Source organism: Meles meles, chromosome 1 (genome assembly GCF_922984935.1).
Source record: "Meles meles chromosome 1, mMelMel3.1 paternal haplotype, whole genome shotgun sequence".
Lineage (NCBI taxonomy): Eukaryota > Metazoa > Chordata > Mammalia > Carnivora > Mustelidae > Meles > Meles meles.
The window spans coordinates 133,275,606-133,299,644 of record NC_060066.1 but is presented as its reverse complement, the minus strand read 5'-3'; the positions used below and the strand labels follow the sequence as shown (position 1 = coordinate 133,299,644).

Genomic DNA, 24,039 nt, shown 5'->3' with positions numbered 1-24,039 from the left:
CAAATTGGAAAATGTTTCTCTCTATATTAATACAAGATATGACACTATCACTTCTTTATGCAGACAACTCCTACCACATTTCTGCTTCATTATACACCCCAAATTAAAATTCTAAACCAGGTATTCTTATCATATCCTAACCCCAGTATAATCACAGATCTTTTCTCCCATTTTTCCTACATATTCTCTATGTTCAGTTACTGCACAAACTCAGAATGCCTTTTGGTGAAATCGAAAGAAGTCACTGCACAGGTGTAAGTCTTACAGCGCAAGCAGAAAGCACCTTTGTGACAATTCAAGAAGGCACTCCCTCCTCTGAATTGAAGCGGCACAACAAAAGATACCACTGTTCAGGGAGCGGAGCCTGGTCAGGATTTCAGCCAGCTAGTACCCTTATCTGGGTCTCCCTGGGCAGTAAAGCAAGCTCTACAGTCTTAGCCAGCAGCCCCCTTTAAGTTCCACCAATTCAAACCACTGTTTTTCTTATCCTCCCTCTTTGTGTCTGGATTTTGTGAAGGCTTTGCTGACTCCACATCCTGATTGATACCCACATCCAGAGAGAATCAATCATTATCTCTTTTATGCTACCCTGTGCCTTTACATTTTTTATTACTGAGTTTATTATATTGTATTAGATGTATGTTTATACCACTGTCTTTTCTACCAGACTGTGAGATTATTAATGGCAAGTTTTATGTTTTAATTCACATTTGTAAACATACAGATTAGTACTATCTGAAGATGAAAGCACTATTTTTAAAAAAATTGTTTATTGAATGAATGAATGAATCCATGCATGAATGACTACATGGATAGCCAGGCACATGTATATGAATGAAATAACAAATGACCAAATAAAATGCTTTCATAATTACCAGCAATAGCCTCTTTGAATCTTGGTCTGTTAAAATCTGACACTATGCTTTCCCTTCAAAATGTCCTATTTTGTAATTGTTCTCTAATACCGTTTTAACATCTCTAATTATTATTGCTCATTTATTAATAGTTTATTTACCTCTGAAAAGACCATGTCCTGAAGTGACGAAGTAAGCCCTCAAGTCACATAGTTTGAAAGTTTTGAAACTGGGTTTGAAATCAGGTCTGTTTAATTCAGAGGCCAAATTTCTAAATGCTGTGTTTTACCTCTCCTCATTTATTCACTTCGGTACTTTCCCAAAGTCAAGTATCTTGGGCCCAACAGCTGGTACTCAATAAATGGTAACTGATCAAATTAACTAATGAAATCTAAGTGAAGCTCTCTTCAGACAACTATGGGAATTACTGAAATCCCAACAGGGGTATCTTTAAATAATCACATGAGTCTGAAAAAGCGTATTACAAATAAATTCAAAATATCCAATTGCAGTGATTGCATGCATGAATTAATACTATAATGTGTGTATTAAATCATTTTTAAAGTACACTATCTAGTGTTCCATTTCCCCCAAAACTAATGTAAAACACAAAACAAGCAGTGATAAACCTTCACTCATGAATACACTTCAGGCACTATGAAATTTTTCTTAATGGCTGTTGCATTTGAAGGAAACGTTATTTATTTACAGTGTTAATGAACTTATATAACAAACTCATTCGTTTTCTTAACTCCTCTTTAAATTCCTTTACAATGAATTATCTCATTCTACGTATTTTTCCTATTTAATAAATATAGATGGATACACTCTTTATTTTGAGGGCATAACAATAAATAAGCATGGCAACTGGCTTTGCAGAGACAGATCAGTAAGCAGGCTTCTGTCAGGGAAACAGGGTGCTACAGAGCACACAGGAGGAACATGTTCTTGGAAGGCGAGGAGGAAGCAAGACCTGAAGGACAAGTAGGACAGAAACAGATGAAATGAGGGGAGTAGGAAAAGGCCGAGATTCAGAAGTCTTGGTGTGCTAGGGGAAATGCAAGTTAGCATCACAAGCCAAGGAGATCAGGCTTTATCTTGAGGGCAAAGAGGAGCCTCTGAAAGGTTTTACATGAAAAAATGAGGATCAGACTTGTACTCCTGAAGGATGACTCTGGCTGCAGTATAGGTTCCTTGGATTTGACAAACGGAAGAAGTGGAGGCAATTTTAAGAGGCGATAGAGACCAGAACTAAGTTAATGACAGTGTGGAGAGAGAAAAATTTCACTTTGTCTCTATGTTCCTTTTTAGTCTTATCACTGCTAAGCACTTTGCAACCAACAGGCAGGAAGGTGGAAGTGTTGATTTTACTTGACAGAGATTTTACGGGCTTTCCATTTCTACTCCGTCTTTAAAATGCAATTCAATACTTTGTTTGACAAGTCCAAAGCCTTCAGCCAAAACCAAAACTCTTACTGGTCAGGAATTTTCTTTATTTTATATTTCAAACACTATCATTCCTAGCAATATGTGTTTTAAAGCATGCATACTTTTCTTTTTCATCATGCCTTAAAGTCTGTTTCTTTCCTTTTGTGAGTAAGTGGAAACTAAATAAAATGATTTCTTTTTTTTTCAGTACACATTTATTAGATTCAGGGATGTAAAAGATAAAAGTAAAGTCAAAAGGAAAACACCCTTAGGAATCCTCTTGAATGATAACTGTGAAGTACGACAAAATCACAATCATCACAAATATAGTAAATATTCTCCAAGTACTTTAATCTAAAAGCTATAAATGGATTTAAATATTAGAAAAAACATTAACACATGCCATTTTCCACTGTCCCTCATTCAATTCTACCTTTCAGATCTGTTCAGTATCTCTGCCTTCCCACCATTTTACTCTTGCAGACTGAATACATGCATTCACTAGGTTTCATCTGGCCTCGCACAAGGGCCTTTTCTCCTATCTCCTGATTCTAGTCTCATTTCTTCAAGAAGTTAACAGAGGGGCACCTGGGTGGCTCAGTGGATTAAGCCGCTGCCTTCAGCTCAGGTCATGATCTCAGGGTCCTGGGATCGAGCCCCGCATCAGGTTCTCTGCTCCGCAGGGAGCCTGCTTCCTCCTCTCTCTCTGCCTGCCTCTCTGCCTACTTGTGATCTCTCTCTCTGTCAAATAAATAAATAAAATCTTTAAGAAAAAAAAAAAAAAGAAGTTAACAGAATGGTAAGTGAGATGTCTGGTCAACCAAAAATTGCATTCAGCACAAAAAAGCAAGCAAATTAAAGTAAGTATATGAAAGAGTCTTTACAGAGGTAGAACTGACCAGATATATACATGAGAGAGAGAGAGAGAAGAGGAGAATAAAATTCAAATAAATGGTTCATAAGTAAAGATGTATACAACAGTATTATTTTATAATGAGAAAAATATGTGTGCATAAACACACTAGTGTAAATTTTTCAACTATATTTTAAGAAGTAGCTTATTCTGAAATTGTATTGTTTTCTACTTTTCTCATAAACTTTCTTATTATTTCTTGTATATATAATAGAGTATTTGTTATGTTATAATTTCATGTGTTCAAGTGCTTGCTTTAATGCCATTATGCGGTAAAAGAAAAAGCTGTAAGGCCTATTTTGGTTTCAAAATGGAATTTGAAAACTGTATTAGTCTTGAGTAATCTAGAAGTCAGTAATCTAGAAGTCTAATGAACACTGATTTAGAGGCTTTGAAGCTGGGTATCAGAAACGTTAAATATTGGAGGTGGAACAGGTTTAGGAGAGTATGTTTAGTTTAATAGCAATGAAGTAGAAATGCAGGTAACCAAGTGATGTCCAGTAAATCTGAAAAATAATGAGACACACGAGTGAAGATTACCAGCAGACAGCTGGATCATGGAAGAACAGAGATGGAAATACAGATGAGGAGTTATACAGAGGTACAACTGGACCATTGAGAGTGCTGTGACAAGAAGAGTAAAATGAGGAGACAGAAATACTGGGTGAGGGGCACCTGGGTGTCTCAGTGGGTTAAAGCCTCTGCCTTCAGCTCAGGTCATGATCCCAGGGTCCTGGGATCAAGCCCCTATGGGGCTCTCTCCTCGGGGAGGGCGAGTGGGGAGCCTGTTCCCCCCGCCCCCACCTCTGCCTGCCTCCCTGCCTACTTGTGATCTCTTTCTGTCAAATAAATAAATAAAATCTTAAAAAAAAAAAAAAAAGAGAGGGGTGCCTGGGTGACCCAGTTGGATGGGCAACTGCCTTCAGCTCAGGTCATGATCCTGGAGTCCTGGGATCGAGTCCCACATCAGGCTCCCAGCACAGGGAGTCTGCTTCTCTCTCTGACCTTCTCCTCATTCATGCTTTCTCTCACTGTCTCTCTCTCAAATAAATAAATAAAATGGTTAAAAAAAAAAAAAAGAAATACAGGGTGATAATATTTGCAACAGAATGAACAAGAGGAGCCAAATCAGGAGTCCATCTTGGGCAGCTGAACCTCTCCTCTGTGTATCTCAGAGGCTATGGAGACTCTCCAAAATATAGGTGTGACAAAGACTGGACCAGGAGCTACTACCAACTTTTGCTCCCTTGAGTTCCCAAGTTTCTACCTGTTAAAATTGCATTCTTTTTCCTTTTTTCCCCTAAGTCTCATCCCTTTGGACTTAGGACTGATTTGGACAGCATTCTTAATTTTAGATTTGTCATCTCCACAAAATGTTGTTTCCTAAATCACATTTTTATCTCTATGCATGACCTGTGAGATGGTTACACCCATTTTTAGAGACCTTAGAAACCAACTACAACCCAGACCACAACAACCCAAGCCCCACTCATCAGAGACGCTGGGCTGAGGTGGGATTAGGTCAGGGAATTGAACATAAAAAATATGATACAATCAGTACCAAGTCTAGGCTGTACCTGGTAGTAAGAAGTCCTGCAAAGGTTACAGAAAAAAGATAGGAGGACAACCATAAAGACTAAATGGTCATGGAAAGAGGAAGAAAAATATTCAAGGAGACATTAAAGACAAAGTGAATTTTGTCAGTGTGTGGGAAACAAACAAAAGAAATTGAAAGAGAGGCAGACAGCATGTTATGAATACAGAGTCTTTCCCAAATAGGAAAGAAAGAAGAATTGTATTTATAAGAGTAAACCTTTCCAGAAACATTTTGTATAAAGGAGATCACTAGATCTACATTTAATCCAATTATAGAGCAAGAAGAAAACAAAGCATTTTGTCAAAAAGTAGACAACTGAGATGTAGTAATTATGGTTTTTTTCTTCCCCATAACCACCCAGTTACTGTAAGAGTATGTTCAACTTTATATTTTATCATTTTTACATTCTGCATTTGTTTTATAAGATTAAAGAGTGAAAAAATTACAATTGAAATTTATAAAATATTTGTTTTCTTTTCAATTAGGTGCATATAATTGGGGAAATGGATAGGAATCCATCTCATTCAAATGGACAGACAACATAGTTTTCTGGACTGTGTAAGATCATTAGGAATATAGATATTATCTGCTATCACATTGTGTACCATTCAGATTTGATAAATGTATTATCTATGTCTTTAAGTCATTGATACATATTTTGAACACAGCAGAACTAATAACTTCATGGGATTTCCCTATAGAAATGCACACTGAATCTTCAATCAGTAAAGCAGTTGTGCTATCCAGTCCATGTTAAAAAATAAGTCCACGTTAAAAAAATTTTGTCCACGTAAATATATGTATAGGTATGTCATGTACTGCCATATATAAATGCTCATATGAATGCATAGCAAAAATAAATGAAGAAGTATATATCCATTGGAAAAAATTGGCTAAAAGTGATGACAAATGCCCACCTGTATATATTTGTGAATGTACCAAGAAGCTTGCTTTCCATCATTCACTGATTCCACTGTAGTATTAGCCACACCAACAATATCACCACCTGCAAACACCCATGGTTCACTGGTTTGCATAGTTTCTGGATCTACTTCTGGGAGATTCCATCTGTTAAATTTTAGAGGGCTCAAGGCTTCTTTTACTGGAAGAAAAAAAAGTGAAAGACAAGAGGCAATGACTAATCTGTGCATCGTGTAACAATAATTTGAAAATTAAGAAAAATTATGACTTAATTATTGTTCTAGGGATTCAAACAACTGTTATTAATGAACCATAAAAATGGAAAGTTAATGAAATACCTGAGTTAACAATACATTTAAAGCATACTGACTTAATCAATTCAAAGTATACCTCACATGTAGATTTTAAAGACTACAGATTTGGGCAATCTGTCAGATCTGGTATTTATGGCTAGAAAGTACAGATCCAGGAAGAAGGGAAGCACATCCTTTCAAATATTTTAATGTGTATAAAATCCATTTAAATCCCTTTAAATGAATTTTCTAAAGATTTCTTTGTCCACACCATTATTCTTACGAATATGATATTACTCATACGATCCTAAACTTGTTCCTGTGTGTAACAAGGAACACATTCCTGTGTGAATTTGCGTCAATGGCCAGTCTCTTCCCTTCACAATAAGAAATTTTATAAGTAAAACAAGACAAAATCTTCTACACTTTAACCAAATTATTTGCACCTAATGTTAAGCAATTCAGTGGACCCAGAATACAGCTACATTAGCTATCAGATTCTATTTTATAAAAATCAACAAATGCACACACTACCATTGGTTCTTTGTGCATATTGCTTTGTAAAAAAAAATTTAAGTTGTTTGCTATGTTATAATGAATCTAAATGTGTTATGGAACAAGAAAGATTTTGAGTTCCTTTAAGAAAAATATCTAAAGGAATATCCTTGCGTAGACACATAATCCTAATAATTGGAAGAGATCAAAGATGTAAGTTACAAAAAGGGTTCCTCAAGAGAAGAAGGGCATACAGATAGTAGCACCATCTATAATGGAGCAAACTGAGCCAGTGTTCCAGATTAAATGCTCTCTCCAGGTATTCATGTCATGAATTTTAAGTACAGCAACTTGGGACAGACTTACGGTGCTATTCTTTACTTTCACTCAAAAGAGAATATAACAACTTAAATAGATTGTAAATTTTTGGAACACAAAAGTTAGTTCTTAAATAAATTAATGAGTCAAGTTTAAAATAAAACCACCAAATGTAAAAAAAAAAAAAATCTGATACCTAAAACCATTTCTTCTAAACAATAATAGAAAAGCAAGACATAAAAATAAACCTTTGTAGTTTTCTATCTGAAGGATATTAGAATTTTAGAAAACTACGGAATTACTGTTGATTATCTGCTCCCCACAAGACTGTAGGTTCCATGAGAATAGCAATGTGTCCATGCTGCTGGCCACTGTACCACAAAGCCTGCTACCATAGTTGGAGCATAGGAGACACTCAAGTCAATGCATGAGTGAATGGATAAATGAATGAATGAATGAACAGATGGGGTAATGTTATTGTGCTCAGGTTTTTATTTAAAAATCTGATAGTGTTTATATCTCTGATGTGATTTCACCTTTCATCGAGAGTAAAATTAAATATTCATGTAATTATTTTCAATGCAGAAGGGCATTTTGAGAAGATCTTTGTAATGTCTTTAAAGGTCAAATGAAAAGATACCTTTATCATTTGCTCCCCATCGCATAACAGATCATCACTACCATCTGTTGACAGTTACTTGAGTTGCAGAAAAGTCAATAGTGAGCATGGCTTATCAATTCAACCTATTACAATAATAATGGTAACTGGAACACACCACCATTGAATGGTTTATATAACGTGAGATAGAGAGAGTGAGTAAAAAATAATTCTCCTGTAAGAAATGACCCTATTTGTCGAAGACTTTGACATGCCTTTGTTCTATATAAAGAACTGAAATAAAGATTTTTAAATGATTAGGAATCCAAAATTATTTCACCAGGAGATCAAAGCCCTTTTATATATGTTCCTCACTTTTTTTTTTTTTTTTTAAACAGGAGTATCCGTGAAGGTTAGCACAGATTTCACTCTAAGCTTGAGCAAGGTAGGGATTATGCCTTAGTTATCTTTGATTTCCCATAGCAGCTATTACAGTCAAAGACATATATACTGTGAAGTTTTTGAAGCTTAAGCTTCAGGGTCTCTCACTTGCATGGTCCTCTTTTAAGGCCCTGTGCCTAAATTTGAATTTGTATTTTTTTTCTTTTTTTTATAAAGGAGACCTCAAATTATTAATAAGTTTCAGTCCTCACAAAACTTGAATTAACCCTTGAGTACAGTGCATTATATATACCAGGAGCTGACTAAATTCCTGCTGAATGAAAGGGAAGTTCTTTAAGTAATATTCGTCATAATTCCTTGTGACTTAAAAATGTAAATAGTGTGATTTACTTTAATATTAGAGCTCCATCACTAACTTGGTCAATAAGTAGTCAGGAAATGTTACTGTAAGTTTATTAAGTAAATCTTGTTTTTCTTAAAATATTTAGCACCAACACCATAAGCCATCCTAGAAGCATTTATTTGTGAATTCAAAAGCACTATTCCATTAATGGGTCTTTCCATGATGTATGCATTGTATGAGTCTATGTCCCAAACATTCATACATACTCATGTTTACTTTTGAAAATATGCTCTTTCCTCAATATTTGATTCATTTATACCTTGAAGTCTTAGATGTGATTATTAACTGTCTTAATTATTTTATCAGTTGTAATACCCAGCTAACCTCACTGATAATCAAACAGCTCTCTAACACTGTGTCCCAAAAAAGAAGAGGATTTTTCTTTTGTATTGAAAATTATCTCAGTCCCCTTTTAAAAACTCTCTACTCAATTTTCTCCCTAATCTTTTTAGAAGCCTTCAAGTTTAGCATGTCCATAGTTTCATTTTAAAAATAAGTAGAAAAAACAATGAGGTCAAGCAGTAGGTTATGATGTTATTAATATATTACAGCAAAGCTTACATCATTCAAAATAGAGATCATTTGTTTCCACTTTAATATCCATATGTTGACTTGTCAATATCTACAAGGGACTTTTGGCAAAATAGAATATAGACAATTTATATGACTATAAAAGAAATGCTACAGTAGGTTAAAAAAAATGCTTTCTATCAGTGGCATTAAGGAGCTAATGCAAGAATGACTGTTCATTACAACTTGAACATCAAATGACTAGGATAATTTCCCTGTTGGCACAGTGGGCTCTACATTTAAGTATATGATCTATATGCATCCATCTATATATTTGTATATACATAAATTCCAAAATTTATAATAAAATAGAGATAAAGGAAGGGGGAGATAATCCATTAATTTATTGAAACTTTGGCTCATATTATGAATCCAAATAACACCTTTCATGATTTCAATGACTCTTGAGATACAGTAATTCCTATTATCTAACCATATTTTGTAAGCTTCAAAGTATTCAATTTAGAACTCAAATCGAGGATTCGGTGAAAAAAAAAATCCATATGCATTTCATGCATAATTTGTCAGAAAGAAGTTCATTTATTTAGCTGCTTCTTATGAGGAAGACTTTCATCCTCCTCATCATTGTAACGATACTTCTATGAACTCCTCACAGCTCCCTTACATCTCTGCTGATACATTTAACTTGAAATACAATGAAAATAAATCTCAGAAGCACATCTTCTGTTCTGCCTCTATGTAGCTTGGAAGGAGTGAAAGCATAAGTGGATGAAAAATGTATATTTACATTTGCAAACCAAATAACTGCTTGCCATTTCCTATGAAGTGTTAAATGCATATTAATAGAAGGATTGTATTTTTTCTTCCTTGTTTAGAAAATAACGGGACTGAGGGGAGAGGGATTTTCTGTTATGATATGCGCACTTTTCCCACAGATTTCCATGAGGTTGCATCTTGATGGAGACTGCAGCATATGTCCCAGTGGCTCCACAGTTGAACAGAAAAAGAACTTGAAAAAGAACCCTAAAACATGCTTATTCACAGCCTATATTATTCTGCAAATGGGAGAGAAATGTGTTAAGTGATATGGTGCCTGGAATTTTATGCAGTCTTTAAAAAGAACGAAAACATCCTTAATTCATACCAAACATTCAAGATTTATGTTAATTTTCTGCTTTAATTACTACTATGTTCCAATGAGCTTATTTAAAAAACAAAGACACTCGGAGGTGGCTTTAAAACAAGAAATGGTTTTGAAATAAGAACTTTTAGTCAATTTAATGTTATGCATGAAATGATTTTTTTATATAGACTTAATTGTATTGTGACACACAAGTTCTTCAATAAGCCACAGCTTAAAATTGCAGAAGCCGTCCCTCAGGGACACATCACTAGCAGATGCAGATTGCCAAGGTCAATTAAACTGATGTAGCTGTGCTGTCATATACATAGAAGAGAAACCCACGAGCATATGACAAGTATATTTCTCAGTATTTATAAAAAGATGTCAAGAATGTTATATTTTAGTACATAAATATAAATTAATTCTGCATAAACACTAAAACAATACAACAGAAATCATAATGAAGAAGGATTATTAGTATTCTTTGGAGTGCTTGAAATGCTGTAAAACAATGGGGGGGGCTAAAAAATTTCAGCATTTATAATAAAATGATAGCTTGAAAACATGGATGAATTCATCTATATGCTTGTTGTTTAATTTTGCATAACCTATTAGCCAATAGGACCAAAGCACAATGAAACAAAAAGGCGAGCTGAAGAGATAATCTCAGTAATTCAGAGCTGAAAGCAAAATCTCACCAAGAGCAAATGAATTCTAATTACAGGGCCAGGATATCAGAGTTCTGCTTCAATAAAATAACCTGGGGTAAGGAAGGGAGAGGCCCAGAGAATGCCTTCTACTCATAGTATCAAGTCTGCGTGCACGAGCTTTTCTTCACATCTCCTTTCTGCCTAAGTATTTGAATCAGTATGCAGTCCATTCACAGACACAATGGAACCCACAGTGAAGATTCATCATTGTCCTTCTGTAAACCCCTCATATGTTAACGTTGATTCTGCACCTTCTCACTCCTCCGGGACCTCAAACATCTCTGACTCTCTTTAGAATATTGTATTTCCCATATTTCTGCTCTCCTCTCATCTATTTTGAAAAAGTTTAGTTTTGGCATGGTTCTCTTTTCTCATTCTAACCTCCCCCTTTACCTAATTTTAGAGTCATTTCCCCTGACTGCCTACCTTCTTCACCACCCAATTACTCCTTCCAGGCTGTCCCTCTAATGGAAATATGATCTTCAATGGTCCCTAAATTCTGTGACCTCAGTCCTCCTCCCTTCTGCCTTCCTGTAGCATCTGATACTTATATCACATTCATTTTGATCTTTCTTTCTTGGATTTGCACAATGCTACTCTATTCAGGCTCTCCTTATCTTTATTTTTTTAAAAAGATTTTTATTTATTTATTTATTTGAGAGAGAGAGTGAACTTGAGAGGGAGAAGCAGACTCCCCATGGAGCCGGGAGCCCGATGCGGGACTCGATCCCTGGACGCCGGGATCATGACCTGAGCCAAAGGCAGTCGCCCAACCAACCGAGCCACCCAGGTGCCCTTGGCTCTCCTTATCTTTAAAGTGTCTGTCTTGGGCTCGGGATCCTCCTCATCTCGTTCTTCTCTGATTGAGTCATGTGTTTTTAATATCATCTCTATGAAAATGACTTCAGTCATAACCTCAAACTCTTTTATTCTGGTTCTTTTAGCTGCCTATTTGAGATTTCCAATGTGGACACTGCACTGTCCCTTCCAATTACTACATTCAAAACCCAGCTTACAAGCTGCTCCATCGGGCTTTCACCATTTCATGATTGATACTAGTAAGCTTGCTCTTCCATACATATCTTTTACTCATTGTGAGAGCCATTTATACCTTTTCTCTTTTCCTCAAACTTTTGATCAACCAAGCTCCTTTTCCTTGCCCTCACTGTCAGGAGAAGGCCTTACCTTATATTTCATAAAGAACATTGAACCCATTATATGGGAGCCCATTGTCCAAACTATAAACCTACTGGAACTGTGTCCACTCTATCTCTCTCTCTCTCTTTTTTTTTTTTTTTTAAGAGAGAGCCAGGTATGGGAGAGAGGGGCAGAAGGAGAGGGAGTGGGAGAATCTTAAGCAGGCTCCATGCCCAACACGGATACAGAGCCCCACATGGGGCTCGATGTGAGGCTGGATCTCACAACCCTATGATCATGACGTGAATGGAAATCAAGAGGTTGATGATTACCTGACTGAGCCACCCAGGTGCCTTTTCTTCCTTCTTATTTATAATAATTACAGAACTCTCCCTCTTATCAAAGGTCAGTTCCCCCACATGAGCCCTAGGATCCTCTCCTCTTACTTAGTAGGTATTTTGCTCTCTAGATAACATATTCTATTATTTGCCACTCCCTCTGAATTATTTCTCATAAGCACGTACATACATGTACAGTATTTTTTATTTTTAAACCATTCCATTTTGCCTCCCAAAACTTCACTAAAACTCTTTTCACTAAGATGATTAATTAGCTCTAGTTGCCACATCCAGTGACTCTCCTCAGTGACTACCTTGTTTCAGGACCAGGCCAGGATGAGGTGAGAAAGGCACCTGAAGAATGAAACTTAAGAAGGTCCCCAGGCTCAGGACCTCAGGCTCAAGTGCAGGTAGGCACCTCACTTGTCTCACCCTAACTGTGGTACTGCCTCTCTCCATTTCTCAGCAGCATTGAACAGATGACCACTTCCTCCTCTTAAATGTCCCTTCGCTTGGCTTCAATGACACCACAGTTCTGATTTTCCACCTACCTCCACAATCACTCTTCACCTTTTTCCTATTTTCCTTTCTCAAAGGACACAGAAATAAATCTTAAAACTCTTGGTCAAATCTTTGACTCTTCTCTCCCCATTGATTTCAACCTCCAGTCAGTTACTATGTTCTGACAATTCATTGAAAGAAAACTATCCTAGTTACCTCTTACATCTCATTAAATGTAAGAACATTAATGAAGAACATTAAGAAAAACAATGAACATTTATTGATCCCTTGTATGAGGCAGGTATGATGCTGTATATTCCCATATAATAGTCTCATTTAGACCACAAAACAATTCTTTAAGGTAGGTATTATTATCTTAAATATAGCCAAGAGGTGGCGCAGCTCTTATTCGAATCCAGTTATTTCTGACTCCAAAAACCTCCTTGCAATTGACTTTTGGTGTAGGGACAGGAAGCAGCCAGGAATGGGCCAAAAAATAGTCTTCTAAAGTTTCAAAACTGGGGACCATCCGAGTAATTAAAATGAAGCAGAGGGGGTGTAGAGGGACAGCAAAGAATTCTAATCTTGACCAGCTTTACAGATAGTAGCCTTTAGGTTAACTCTTCCAAAGGAAACTTTTCTTTTCCTATTTTGTTAAATTAACCACAGCCACTTTCTGTTAACCTAGTCACTATGTGACCTCATTCTAGTTGCTTTGCCTCCACCATTCCTTGAGTTTACGGACCATATCTGCTCCTTCCCCAGCATCTAGCACAAACTGGCAAGAGAGGAACTCGATGAAAAATGTAATAGTTGTCCATTCCATTTATTCAGCACTCACATTGTCCTGTCTTGATTATTTTTCTTGTAGATCATATTTCCACAATTACAGATAGCTCACTGTATAGAGGAAATCCAAATATTTTCCTTTTAAAAAAAAAGGTTTCTAAAAAAAACCAAACAAACTTCTTTAGTGACGAACACACTGACTAGGGAACAATAGGCACTTGGTTATTTCTTTTGATTGATTTAACTTGATTCAATTTCCCTACTGCTATGGTTAAATAATATTCGGTTTATATATGCTTGTAGAATTCAGGCAGTGGGAAAGTACCGATTTAGTATTCCTCCCCACCGTGCTTAGACTAAGCTTAGGCTCCCCAAGAAAAAAAAAAAAAAGAAAAAGAAAAAAAAAGGATGTCGATAATAGCCCGTAGCAACTCCTTTTGTTTTACTTGTATTCTACAGGGAGTCCTATTCTCATTTCCTAAACTGACCAACTAATCAATTAAGAATTAAAATTGTCCAAGCACTTCACCTTGATTTGCTTATTCCTCTGCAATAATTTCATCTATTTAGAACTCTAAATTCCTTGAAGATTTGATTTCATTTTATCTGTGAGAGATCTCCACAAGGAGGTCAGTGTCCTTGAAGGAAATATATGGGGATTGTTTTCAAATTCTCTGTTGGATTCCCAAATGCTGTACTTTGATTTGCTTATTTATATTCAATGATACCATCTACTTAAGACTACAAACTCCTGGAAGGAATAGATCATCCTTTAATCTGATTTGGACCATAATCATCATAATTCTATGCACATTTGGGTGCTTAATACTTCTTGATAATTAGGAGTCAGTGGAAAAAAGTAGAAAGGCTACTGAAATATTTTATATATACTTCCCAGTGAAAGAACCTTTTAAAATGCTGAATGATACCATCAAGTGATATAAATAATTAAAGAAAGGGATTAAGAAAAATGTTTAATATAAAATCCCCATTTGCTGCATTTAAAGCATAAATAAAAACAAACAGAAAGCCAGTAGTAAATTATACTACTGGTGAAAACAATATTATTAAAATATAAGTGAATACTGAAAAATATTTTAATTAACAAAATAAATCAAATGGAAAAGATTCCCTAAATAGAGCTTTAAAAGTAAGTCTATGTGTGTTTGACTGCCATGACTAATTATGTATCCATGTAATGTGTGTTCAATTTGGGCTTATTTAAATAGCAGAAATGCTCATTAGCTGCAGTATATCTGTGAAGCTTCAGTAAACAGTTTAATGGTTTTTATGTTTAACCAATTTCATAAGTTCCTGTAATTTTAGCTTTAGCAGCTCATTAATGTTATTTTTTGATATCCATCTTACGACTTTTTTTCCCTTGTCAATCGGCTGTAGGCATACTTCAATGCAAACTTAAAACATAGAGTAGAATATATTTTAAACAATTTTAATACATAATTAAATGCATAAGTCAAAAATACAGCTTCTTTATATAGAACATGAGTGGTATTACCATGCAGTCAAGAAATACCTTTGGTATTGGCGAAGGTTATGCATTCACAATCATAATAATGACAAACATTTATTGAGAATGCCTCCATGAACATGTGGCTGGCTCTGACCTAGGCAATACATATATGGTTTCTTTGAATCCTCATAGAATAGATGTTATTTCAGTTTTACAGTTGAGGAAACGGAGAGTGAGGTAAGTGACCCAAGTCACATTATTAGGGTTTGAACCTAACTACAAATTAGCTACAGATGTACCAACTAGAAAAGCCTGGAGGTCTTCAGGGGCATTTGGAGAAGGTATACACCTAGAACTCAGGAGGGCTCTGTACCTTGAGATTAGATATAGTCATAACAATAGATAAAGTTAATAAAAAGCATAAATCCAGGTAAGAGTCAACCAGTTATTTTTCAAAGTGGCAGCAAGCACAACCTGAATTAGAGCCAGAGGGGGAATCATCAGCATTTTGTGAGACTCAAGGCATTTCTGAGCCACAAAACCCAAGAAGGATAATTTCAAGAAACATAAATTACAAGAGAAATGTAAGGTAGGTAACTAAGTTTGGTGATTGGAAGGTCAGTGAGCAGTAAAAAGATGAAATTGGAGGTAAATGATGAAAACAAAAGGCAGTTAAAAGGGTTTAGGAGAGAGGATCCGGCAAAGACAGCAAGGCAGTACACACAGGATACTCTTTCCGGAGTTTAATTATGATCGCATAGGAAAAAATTAAGGTCCTAGCTTGTACTCACCCAGTCAAAGAGCAACTGTTTTCTTGTCTACCATGTACTAAATCCTGCTGTAGGTAATATTGTAAACTGTAATAAGGGATCTGTCCTTGTGGGGTATACATTTCAGTTGGCAGAAGATAGGAGATAGAAAGCAAACAAGTAAGTGAACTGTATGATAGTGAAGATGGTTATGAAGAGGATTGATGGAAGAGGGTGTTATACTCAGGGGAGTAAGAAGGGGGAGAGGTGCTTTAGATCTAGGGAGATGGAGGGTCATGGAGGGCTCTTTAATGAGATGACACCTGAGCTAAAACAGGAAGGCTAAGAATAGGCCAGCATGTGAAGATCTCAAGGCAGATCATTGCAGGCAGAGGGAAGCACTGTGGAAGCATTAGGGTGAGGTGAGCAGGAGGAAGGGAGGCCTTATGCAGATGAAAGAAAAGAAGCAAGCAAAGAGGTGAGGGGTATCTGAGGGAGAAGTAGGGGCTTCATCAAGGAGGGCTTTATAAGCTCTGAGAAGAACTATATTCTAAATAAAGTAGGAAACCACTGGAGGGTTTGGAATAGGGGAGTGACATGGTATAGTTTCTGTTTGTAAGGGCTAATATTGGTAAGATTATACAGAAGCAAGGGAAAAAGCAAGATGACCAGTTAGGAGGCTATCTTTTTAATGCAAGTGAGAGTGTCCAGCAGCTGATGATTCCCTCAACAGAAGGAAGACTTGCTGGCCTTGATATAAATACCACTTTCATATGCTTTTGTCTTTACTATGGATTTTCTGCAGAGACATTCTGAATAAAGCAGTCATTTCATTCTATTCTGGTCCTTCCCAACGTGGTCATCCTAATATTCATCCATCTCTTCATTTATTCATTCATTCATCCATTTGTTCAGTGAATGCTTGGGACTGTGCTGGGTACTTTGGATTAAAATATGAATAAATTACCCTATAGTCCTACTCTCAATATAATTTAGAATATATAAGATATACAGAGAGAAGTAGGAGAAGAGCAGGAGCCAAAATGGACAGACATATTTCTATCTTCCCTCTGTGTATGAGAAAAACATATTTAATCAGCATGCCCCTTTAGACTTCTAGTATCCACCAACTTTTGAACAAAATTCAGATACCTTAGCCTAACATCAAAACCAAGTTGTAAGTTAGCAACAATATATTTTTCCACCTTTACAGCATCTCATTATGATCTGGCCAAAGTGACTATTCTGTGTACATATCTACCTGTTCACTGTGCTAAACTGTGCTTTCCCTATTTCTGCTCTCTTAAGTCCTCCCCAATCCTCATCCCTACAAAGCCATTGCTTCCATAAAACCTTCTTTGATTCTTAGAGCTGAAAGTCATCTTTCCACCTTGAGCGTTACACTAACAGGTTATCTATTTCTCCTTGTGCCACTATCTATCTAATGGCATTTTTATTTAGGTATATTTTTCTCTCTCTATTAGACTGAAAGCTCCAGTAGACAGGAACAATGTATTCATTTTTAGAGGACCTAACACAGAAACGAATATACTTAGCAAATACAGAACGAAAGAATGGGAAATAAGGTCCCACAAGTATGTAGGAGGGGATATTAAAAGGATATCAAAATTAAATTGAGGTATTGGTTTCAATCCCACCATGGGCGAAGGGGAGTAATTTTAGATTCTAATGTATGAGAATAATGCCTCAATACTAGGGAGGTTGAAGTTCATATGGTAGCAGTGTACAAATATAGGGGGAAAATGGGGACATATTAAATCAAGTGATTTGTCAATACACTTTTCAGAGGACTTGGAAAATCACTGGATATTTGTCAAGCATACAGTGCATAATATGCTTGACACTCTTTCATTCATTCATATATAAGAATAAATGGCTAGTAAATAAAGGTCCTTTGAAAACACTTTAGAGAGATTCATAATTACAAAATATAAGTATGGCTAACATGAAAAAAAGGTTGGCATTAGTCTGTATAAATGTTGGGTGGGACCTCTGAATGGATATTAATATTAATGCTGGCTTTCTCCTCCAGCAAAGCCAGCGCATTTGGGACACCTAATAAATTACACATATATATTCCATTTGAATTGAGTAGCTTCCATATTTGGAAGATAGATATTAAATATGATTCAATGTAATTTTCTAATTGATACAATTAAAACTTACACTTTTGCAGGTCAATGACTTACCTAACCAAAGACTATCTTAAATTAGGTATATTGTTATTTTTATTTTGTGCTGTTAGCCAAAAATACAAATGCAAAGTAACTAACAACAAAACAATCTGCAAAACAAAATACCTATTACTAAGTACATCAGTATAAAATATGCATCATTACTTTATAATTTAACTAAATTTTACATCTTGATTTCACATTGCGTAGCAGCTTAGTGTAGTGTAATACTTCACATGAATATTAGGTTTTGGAATAAACTTTAAGTATATAATAGCTAACTAGTATTTAAAAGACAAATATAATTGGCCATGGTCAGAAAAGCCCCTGACATCTATTACATTCACTAAATGTTGAATAACATCGTCTATGTCTTGTGATTTCTGTTCTCTGAAACAATTATGTTATTTTTCCATTTTCTACCTTCTTTCCCCAGCAAAAGTTGTTTCATGCCACTGCTCTACCTCTTGAATGTAATCTTTGATTTGATGGAAAACTACTGATTTATCCACTGTCTCCCTGTAAGAATGCATATGATATCAACCACTAGTGAAACCTGGAAAATAAAGATAAGGGAAAGCTCTGAACAGAGTTATTCACTGGGGAAACAAACCTATTCCTATGCAGTTATTAAAGGGAAGTAAAATAATTACAGAAATATCATGTTGTACTTCAAATGGATGTCTAAGGCAGTTGTAAGTGATGTGATTTTGATTCCAAATCACTTTTAACACTGTTATCAGTCTGACCGCCTTCCCCATCACCTCCACCCTTTTAAAATAATTCCAAAGAAAACCTGTGCAAAGATTCCATTATTTTGGTTGGTTATTCTGCAGAAATGCCAGTACTTGCATAGATTCCACCACTTCATCCTCACTTCCAGCCATTAAAGTATCTGATAATTAGGGCAATTTTAAAGAAAACATGTACAGTTCTACCTTTGGGTTCCTGACAACGGTTCTTGCCCAAAATATAGTTGAAAGCAAGACAGTGTATAGGGACTATTAAAAAGAGTTCATTCTCATGATGGGATCAAATATTACAAAGGAGATATTAATGTTTTATTATTAGGCTTTATAAAATGAAATGGTAGTGTAAAGAACCACACATATCAGTAAGAGAGCAAAGGTACAGAATCATGGAATAAAAGAGGCTTGACACCATATCTTCCTTAAGATATTTACCATCTGAAAAGCAGCAGTAACAAATTGACTTTTCCCCTTCATAATGTGGTAGGTGAGATACTTCTGGAATTCCAGAAGAAATGCCACATATCCTCTCTTATACTTTTAAGAAGGTGTTATCCAACCGAAGGCTATGATAGCTTTCATTTTTCAAGTTGATCGATGAATAGCCCTGTTCTAGGTACTGGGTTGTGACAGTGAAAAAACAAGACAAATGGTATATAATAATTCCCAATGTCTATTTTCATTCATTCTCTATTTCTCGAGTTCTAGTCCCTTTTCCAGTTGTACAGGAGAGGAAATCCAAATGCAACAAGTCACTGTTTCCCTCAGATCTGTTTCATCTGCTGTGTTCCTGAACTATATCAGCATTAAGAACATCTCAGCAAATTACCATGCTAGATACTCCACATGCAAGCTTTTTAATCAAACAGATAACCAAATCATGATTCTTCTATTTAAGAAATACGTCTTGTCCTGAATGTTCTTCTGGAGGTCCACCTACTTGAACCTTGATCAGAAGCCACTTAAACTAACACGTCTTTTAGTTGGTTTTGTTGATACTACTCTATCTTAATTCCAGGCCATTTTTTTTTTTTTTAACATTACTGCCCCTGTGGTGGAGTAACATGCTTCTTTCATACTCCTGATGCCTCTTTCCATGTAGGGAAACAATCATTTTTATAACACTTGTGGTGTCTCTGTATCTAACTAGTCCTCAAAAAGCTGAAATTAGGAAGCATAATTTGTGAATTTGGAAGGAGAAATTAGCCATACGTAACTCATTTCTGTCATGCATATAGTTTCAGGAGCTGCCCCTTTGGGCACAGGTTCTCCCCCTTCCCTAGTACCAACAATCCTACTGGGGCACCTTCCCATTAGGGATCTACACTGTGGGATCATACCCATGACTGAGTGAATAACTGCCTAATTCAGGTGCTCAATACTAGAAAACACATTTGCCTTCTGATATGAACCACCTCAAAGATGATTTCATGGTTTCTAATTCCCAGTTATTTGAAGAATACACAAATGGTACAAAATCCAAGCACTTAACAGTATTATCTCCTTAACAATAAAGATCTCCCCCATATCTAAAACTTCCATTTGTTACGTGGATGTCTATAGAATACAATTCAAAATCCCTAGTTTAGCATATAAGTCTCTTGAGTCTACATAAGCTTGTAGCCAAATTTCCTGCCCTCCTATCCCTACCCATGCCCCACCCTTCTTTTATCATATATCATCTTCTCCGGCTAAATGGAATTTCTCACCATTGCCTGGTCACATGAAACCATTTGTCAGCTTCGATTTTTGTGTATGATATTCCCTCTAACAGGGTAACTCCTACTGAAGTTCTAAAACCCAGTCCAAATGTGATCTCAAAATCAGCACATTGTGTTACAATGTATGCATGTACCTGCCTGTTTCTTCCATTAGCCCATGGATCCCTGAAGTGCAAAGACTCTCTTTTACTCATATTTGTATTCCTAGCACCTGGTCAGTGCATATATCATAGTTGGACATTAAGAAATATTTGTTGCATGATGAATCATGAGAGAATGAGTGGTAAAAATCATAAAATAAAAAGTTTAATTTTAGGAATAAAAATGGAAAACTCAGACCTTCATTTATAAAGATGAGAACATGCATGAAATAAGTAGGCTGATGACAACTTTCAAAAAGACATGATTTTTTATATATATATAGCTTTTTAAGATGACTGTAAAATGACTGCTTAATCTAACAGTGTGCTGTTGAGCAAGTTGCATAATCTCCCTGGGGCTCCCTCCCTTCCACCCCCGTTCCACCTGGAAACTCCCACATACCCCTCAAAGTTTAAGTTATAACCCACTTCCTCTAGGAAGCTTCCCTGAACCCTCAGACTGTGTTCTGCGCTTCCCTCTAGCACAGTTTATCTTCATTGTGTCTCTCCCCTGTTAAACTGCATTCCTGGAGACAAGGTTTGCATTGGCCTTTTCAGCACTTTATCCCAAGAACCTAAGTTCAGCACCTAGAATAGCAGGCTATCAGAGGTTATTAGTTAAACAAATACGCCTGTGAAACGAAGGAAGTAGAATATATGATTTCTGAAGTCCCTCCCAGCATGTCTGGAAATAGAAAGAAAAGTCCCATGCAAGTTACTGTGCTATAACATGTCCAGTAAGTTACACTGGACTGCCCGTTTTAGTTTTCAATTCTATCTCATCCATTCTCAGTTCTGTTACTCTGACATTTGTGCCATCAACCAAAAAGTTCTCCTGTCTCTAATGAAGTTCAGTATTCCACAGTCTGTTCCCTGGAACTTTGTTGCCAGTATTTCTGTTTATTAAAAAAAAATACATACAACAGTGAAAATTTGACCAATTATGGCATAGTCTCAACCCGGTACCCATTCCTTCCCCCTTCTCTTTATCTTTGGTAAGGGAGAAGAGGAATTTTGTATACTGGAGGCCACAAAGAGCAGACAATCGTTCAAAGAAAATTTGCTCAATCTCTAAGTACAACCAGTAGCTTCTGCAGGAGATGTTTTCTTGTTTGAAAAGTGGAAGACACTAGTTTAAAAGGCAGGGGGAATTATTAAAATGGCATAGTGTGTCTCTCAGTGAATTACCATAATAAGGAATAAAACAAGTAAAACATATTGATGCTATGTCTTTTAAAGTACAGATAATCATTATTACCAGGCTCACCTAGTGCTCACTTAAAAAACTTTTTCCTAGGTTTGCTTTAACACATAAGTAACTGAGGACAAATGGACACATTTGAAAAATTCCAGAAAGTCTGCACTGTCAGGGTCTCGTGCACACCATTTCTTGCCTAACTGGCAATTTCTAGCTTTGACTTAGGCCAGAATAAGGCACATTAACCCACGGCCTGCACTTCTTCTCAGTACAGGGGCAAGTGAATCAAACCTACACTAGAAGCTGGTATTGGCAGAACCTTTGATTTACCCCCATCAGTTTTTTTTTTTTTTAAGATTTATTTATTTATTTGACAGAGATTGCAAGTAGGCAGAAAGGCAGGCAGAGAGAGAGGAGGAAGCAGGCTCCCTGCTGAGCAGAGAGCCTGATGTGGGGCTCCATCCCAGGACCCTGGGACCATGACCTGAGCTGAAGGCAGAGGCTTTAACCCACTGAGCCACCCACCTGCCTGCCCCCCATGAGGTTTTAAAAAACTTTTTATTAGAGTTTTCCAATAAAAGGAACTGGTAAGTGATTTTAAAATCCTTTCTCCCCCCAAAACACTCCCTTTATGAAACTAATTTCAATTAGTGACATCAAGGCAGTTGGTTTCTGAAGGTTTCACTGAAGATTCAGAAAGAACTAAAGAAGGCGTTGTGTTTTCTTGTTATTTCTAGCAACCTGAACAGAAAGAAAATGTAGGCACTCGGTGAAGTAGATAAACTCCTTTCCTAGAAGAAGGGCCACACGTTCCTTGCTATACCGAGAGAGTTCACTTTGTCATTTGCTCTCCAGAGCAGTGCCATGTAGCACTATTCTGAGTCAGCTTTATTCACCATTCATCCTATCTCTCCCTTCCAAAAACACAGGTTTTTAATCTTAATTATATCATCCCATAATTTTCAAGCACTTAAAACTCAAACTTAGTATCCTCATAAGTGCTTTTTCCTCTCCTTTTTTGTTTAAAGATTTTATTTATTTATTTGACAGATCACAAGTAGGCAGAGAGGCAGGCAGAGAGAGAGGAGGAAGCAGGCTCCCTGCCGAGCAGAGAGCCCGATGTAGGACTCTATCCCAGGACCCTGGGATCATCACCTGAGCCGAAGGCAGAGGCTTTAACCCACTAAGCCACCCAGGTGCCCCTCCTTAAAAGTAACAGAGATCCATCAAAAATTTAAACAAATGAAAACCTGGCCCAATTTCACCCTTTTAAGAGGAAAAAAGTTATTAAAAATCCTTTTCTCTTTATATACCTGATTTGAGGGCACCTGGGTAGTATAGTTAATTAAGTGTCTGACCCTTCGTTTTGGCTCAAGTCATGATCTCAGGATCTTGAGGGAGATCAAACCCCAGGTTGGGCTCTGCACTCAGCCCAAGTCTGCTTGAGATACTTTCTCCTGCTCCCAGCCCCTCCTGTTTGTGCTCTCTCTCTCTCTCAAATTAATAAATAAATCTTCAAAAAAAAATAATTTGCAGAAACTCAAAATGGAGATTTCTAACTACTACTAAAAATTAATTGAAAGATTTCATTCCCTTTGATAGTATGAAAAACATCAGAATTGATAATAAAACATTTTAAAATGTATGATACAGTTACAGACTGTATAATCTTTTTCTGCAAAAAACTAACCAAATATATGAAACTTTTTCATATTTAAAAAATCATAAATGTAAAAGCACATGCTTTACTTATTTACAAAGACATGTTCACAGAACCTGTAAGTTCCAGATGAAGTCTTGATTTCCAATGCTTTTATTCCTGGACAACATTCATACTATCACAAGGATATAATATAATGCAACTTAATTATTAAAATATGCTTTGTTATGTAAGGATAGTAACATCTAGGAGATGCTTACCATATGCCAGATATATATTTAAGTGCTTTACATATATCATTCATTTGTTCTTAAAATAACTTAGAAGGTGGATACTATAATCAGCCCTCCTTAAAAGATCAGGACCACGAAGTACAAAGAGACTAAGGGAGCCAGGTTCCCAGCTGGGAAGCCTGGCTCCAGAACCCGTGCTCTGAGCTGCTACACCAGACAGCCTCTAATTAGGTATAGTATATATTGGATTATAAAGAATGCAGAAATTTATGCCAAAACAAACAAACAAAATCAATAGCAATAGGAAAACAGAATTGTATCTAACTCTTATATTTTCTAAAAAAAGAAATAAACCAAACTGGCCACATAGTGGGAAGAAATGACAAATAGGTGTAAAAAATTAGTAACTTAACATGGATCAAGTCCATTACACGACTACATATTATCCATCTACTATAGGCACACTAATATGTTGGCTACTCTTGGGACTCCAACTTACTATAAAGATACAGTCTTTATGTATTGGGGGTTTACAATCTAACTGGAAGATAAATTGCGGTAAGTTCTAGAAG

The 24,039-nt window shown here is 36.3% G+C and overlaps 1 protein-coding gene across 1 annotated transcript in view; it reads right to left on the bottom strand.

Moving 5' to 3' along the window:
* The window catches only part of DPYD (dihydropyrimidine dehydrogenase), an 868,613-nt gene that overhangs the window by 450,485 nt on the left and 394,089 nt on the right, over window positions 1-24,039 (bottom strand). Inside the window, exon 12 of the mRNA XM_046016334.1 lies at window positions 5,710-5,894. Within this exon, the coding sequence (XP_045872290.1) occupies window positions 5,710-5,894 (185 nt within the window). The remainder of the gene's footprint in view (window positions 1-5,709; window positions 5,895-24,039) is intronic.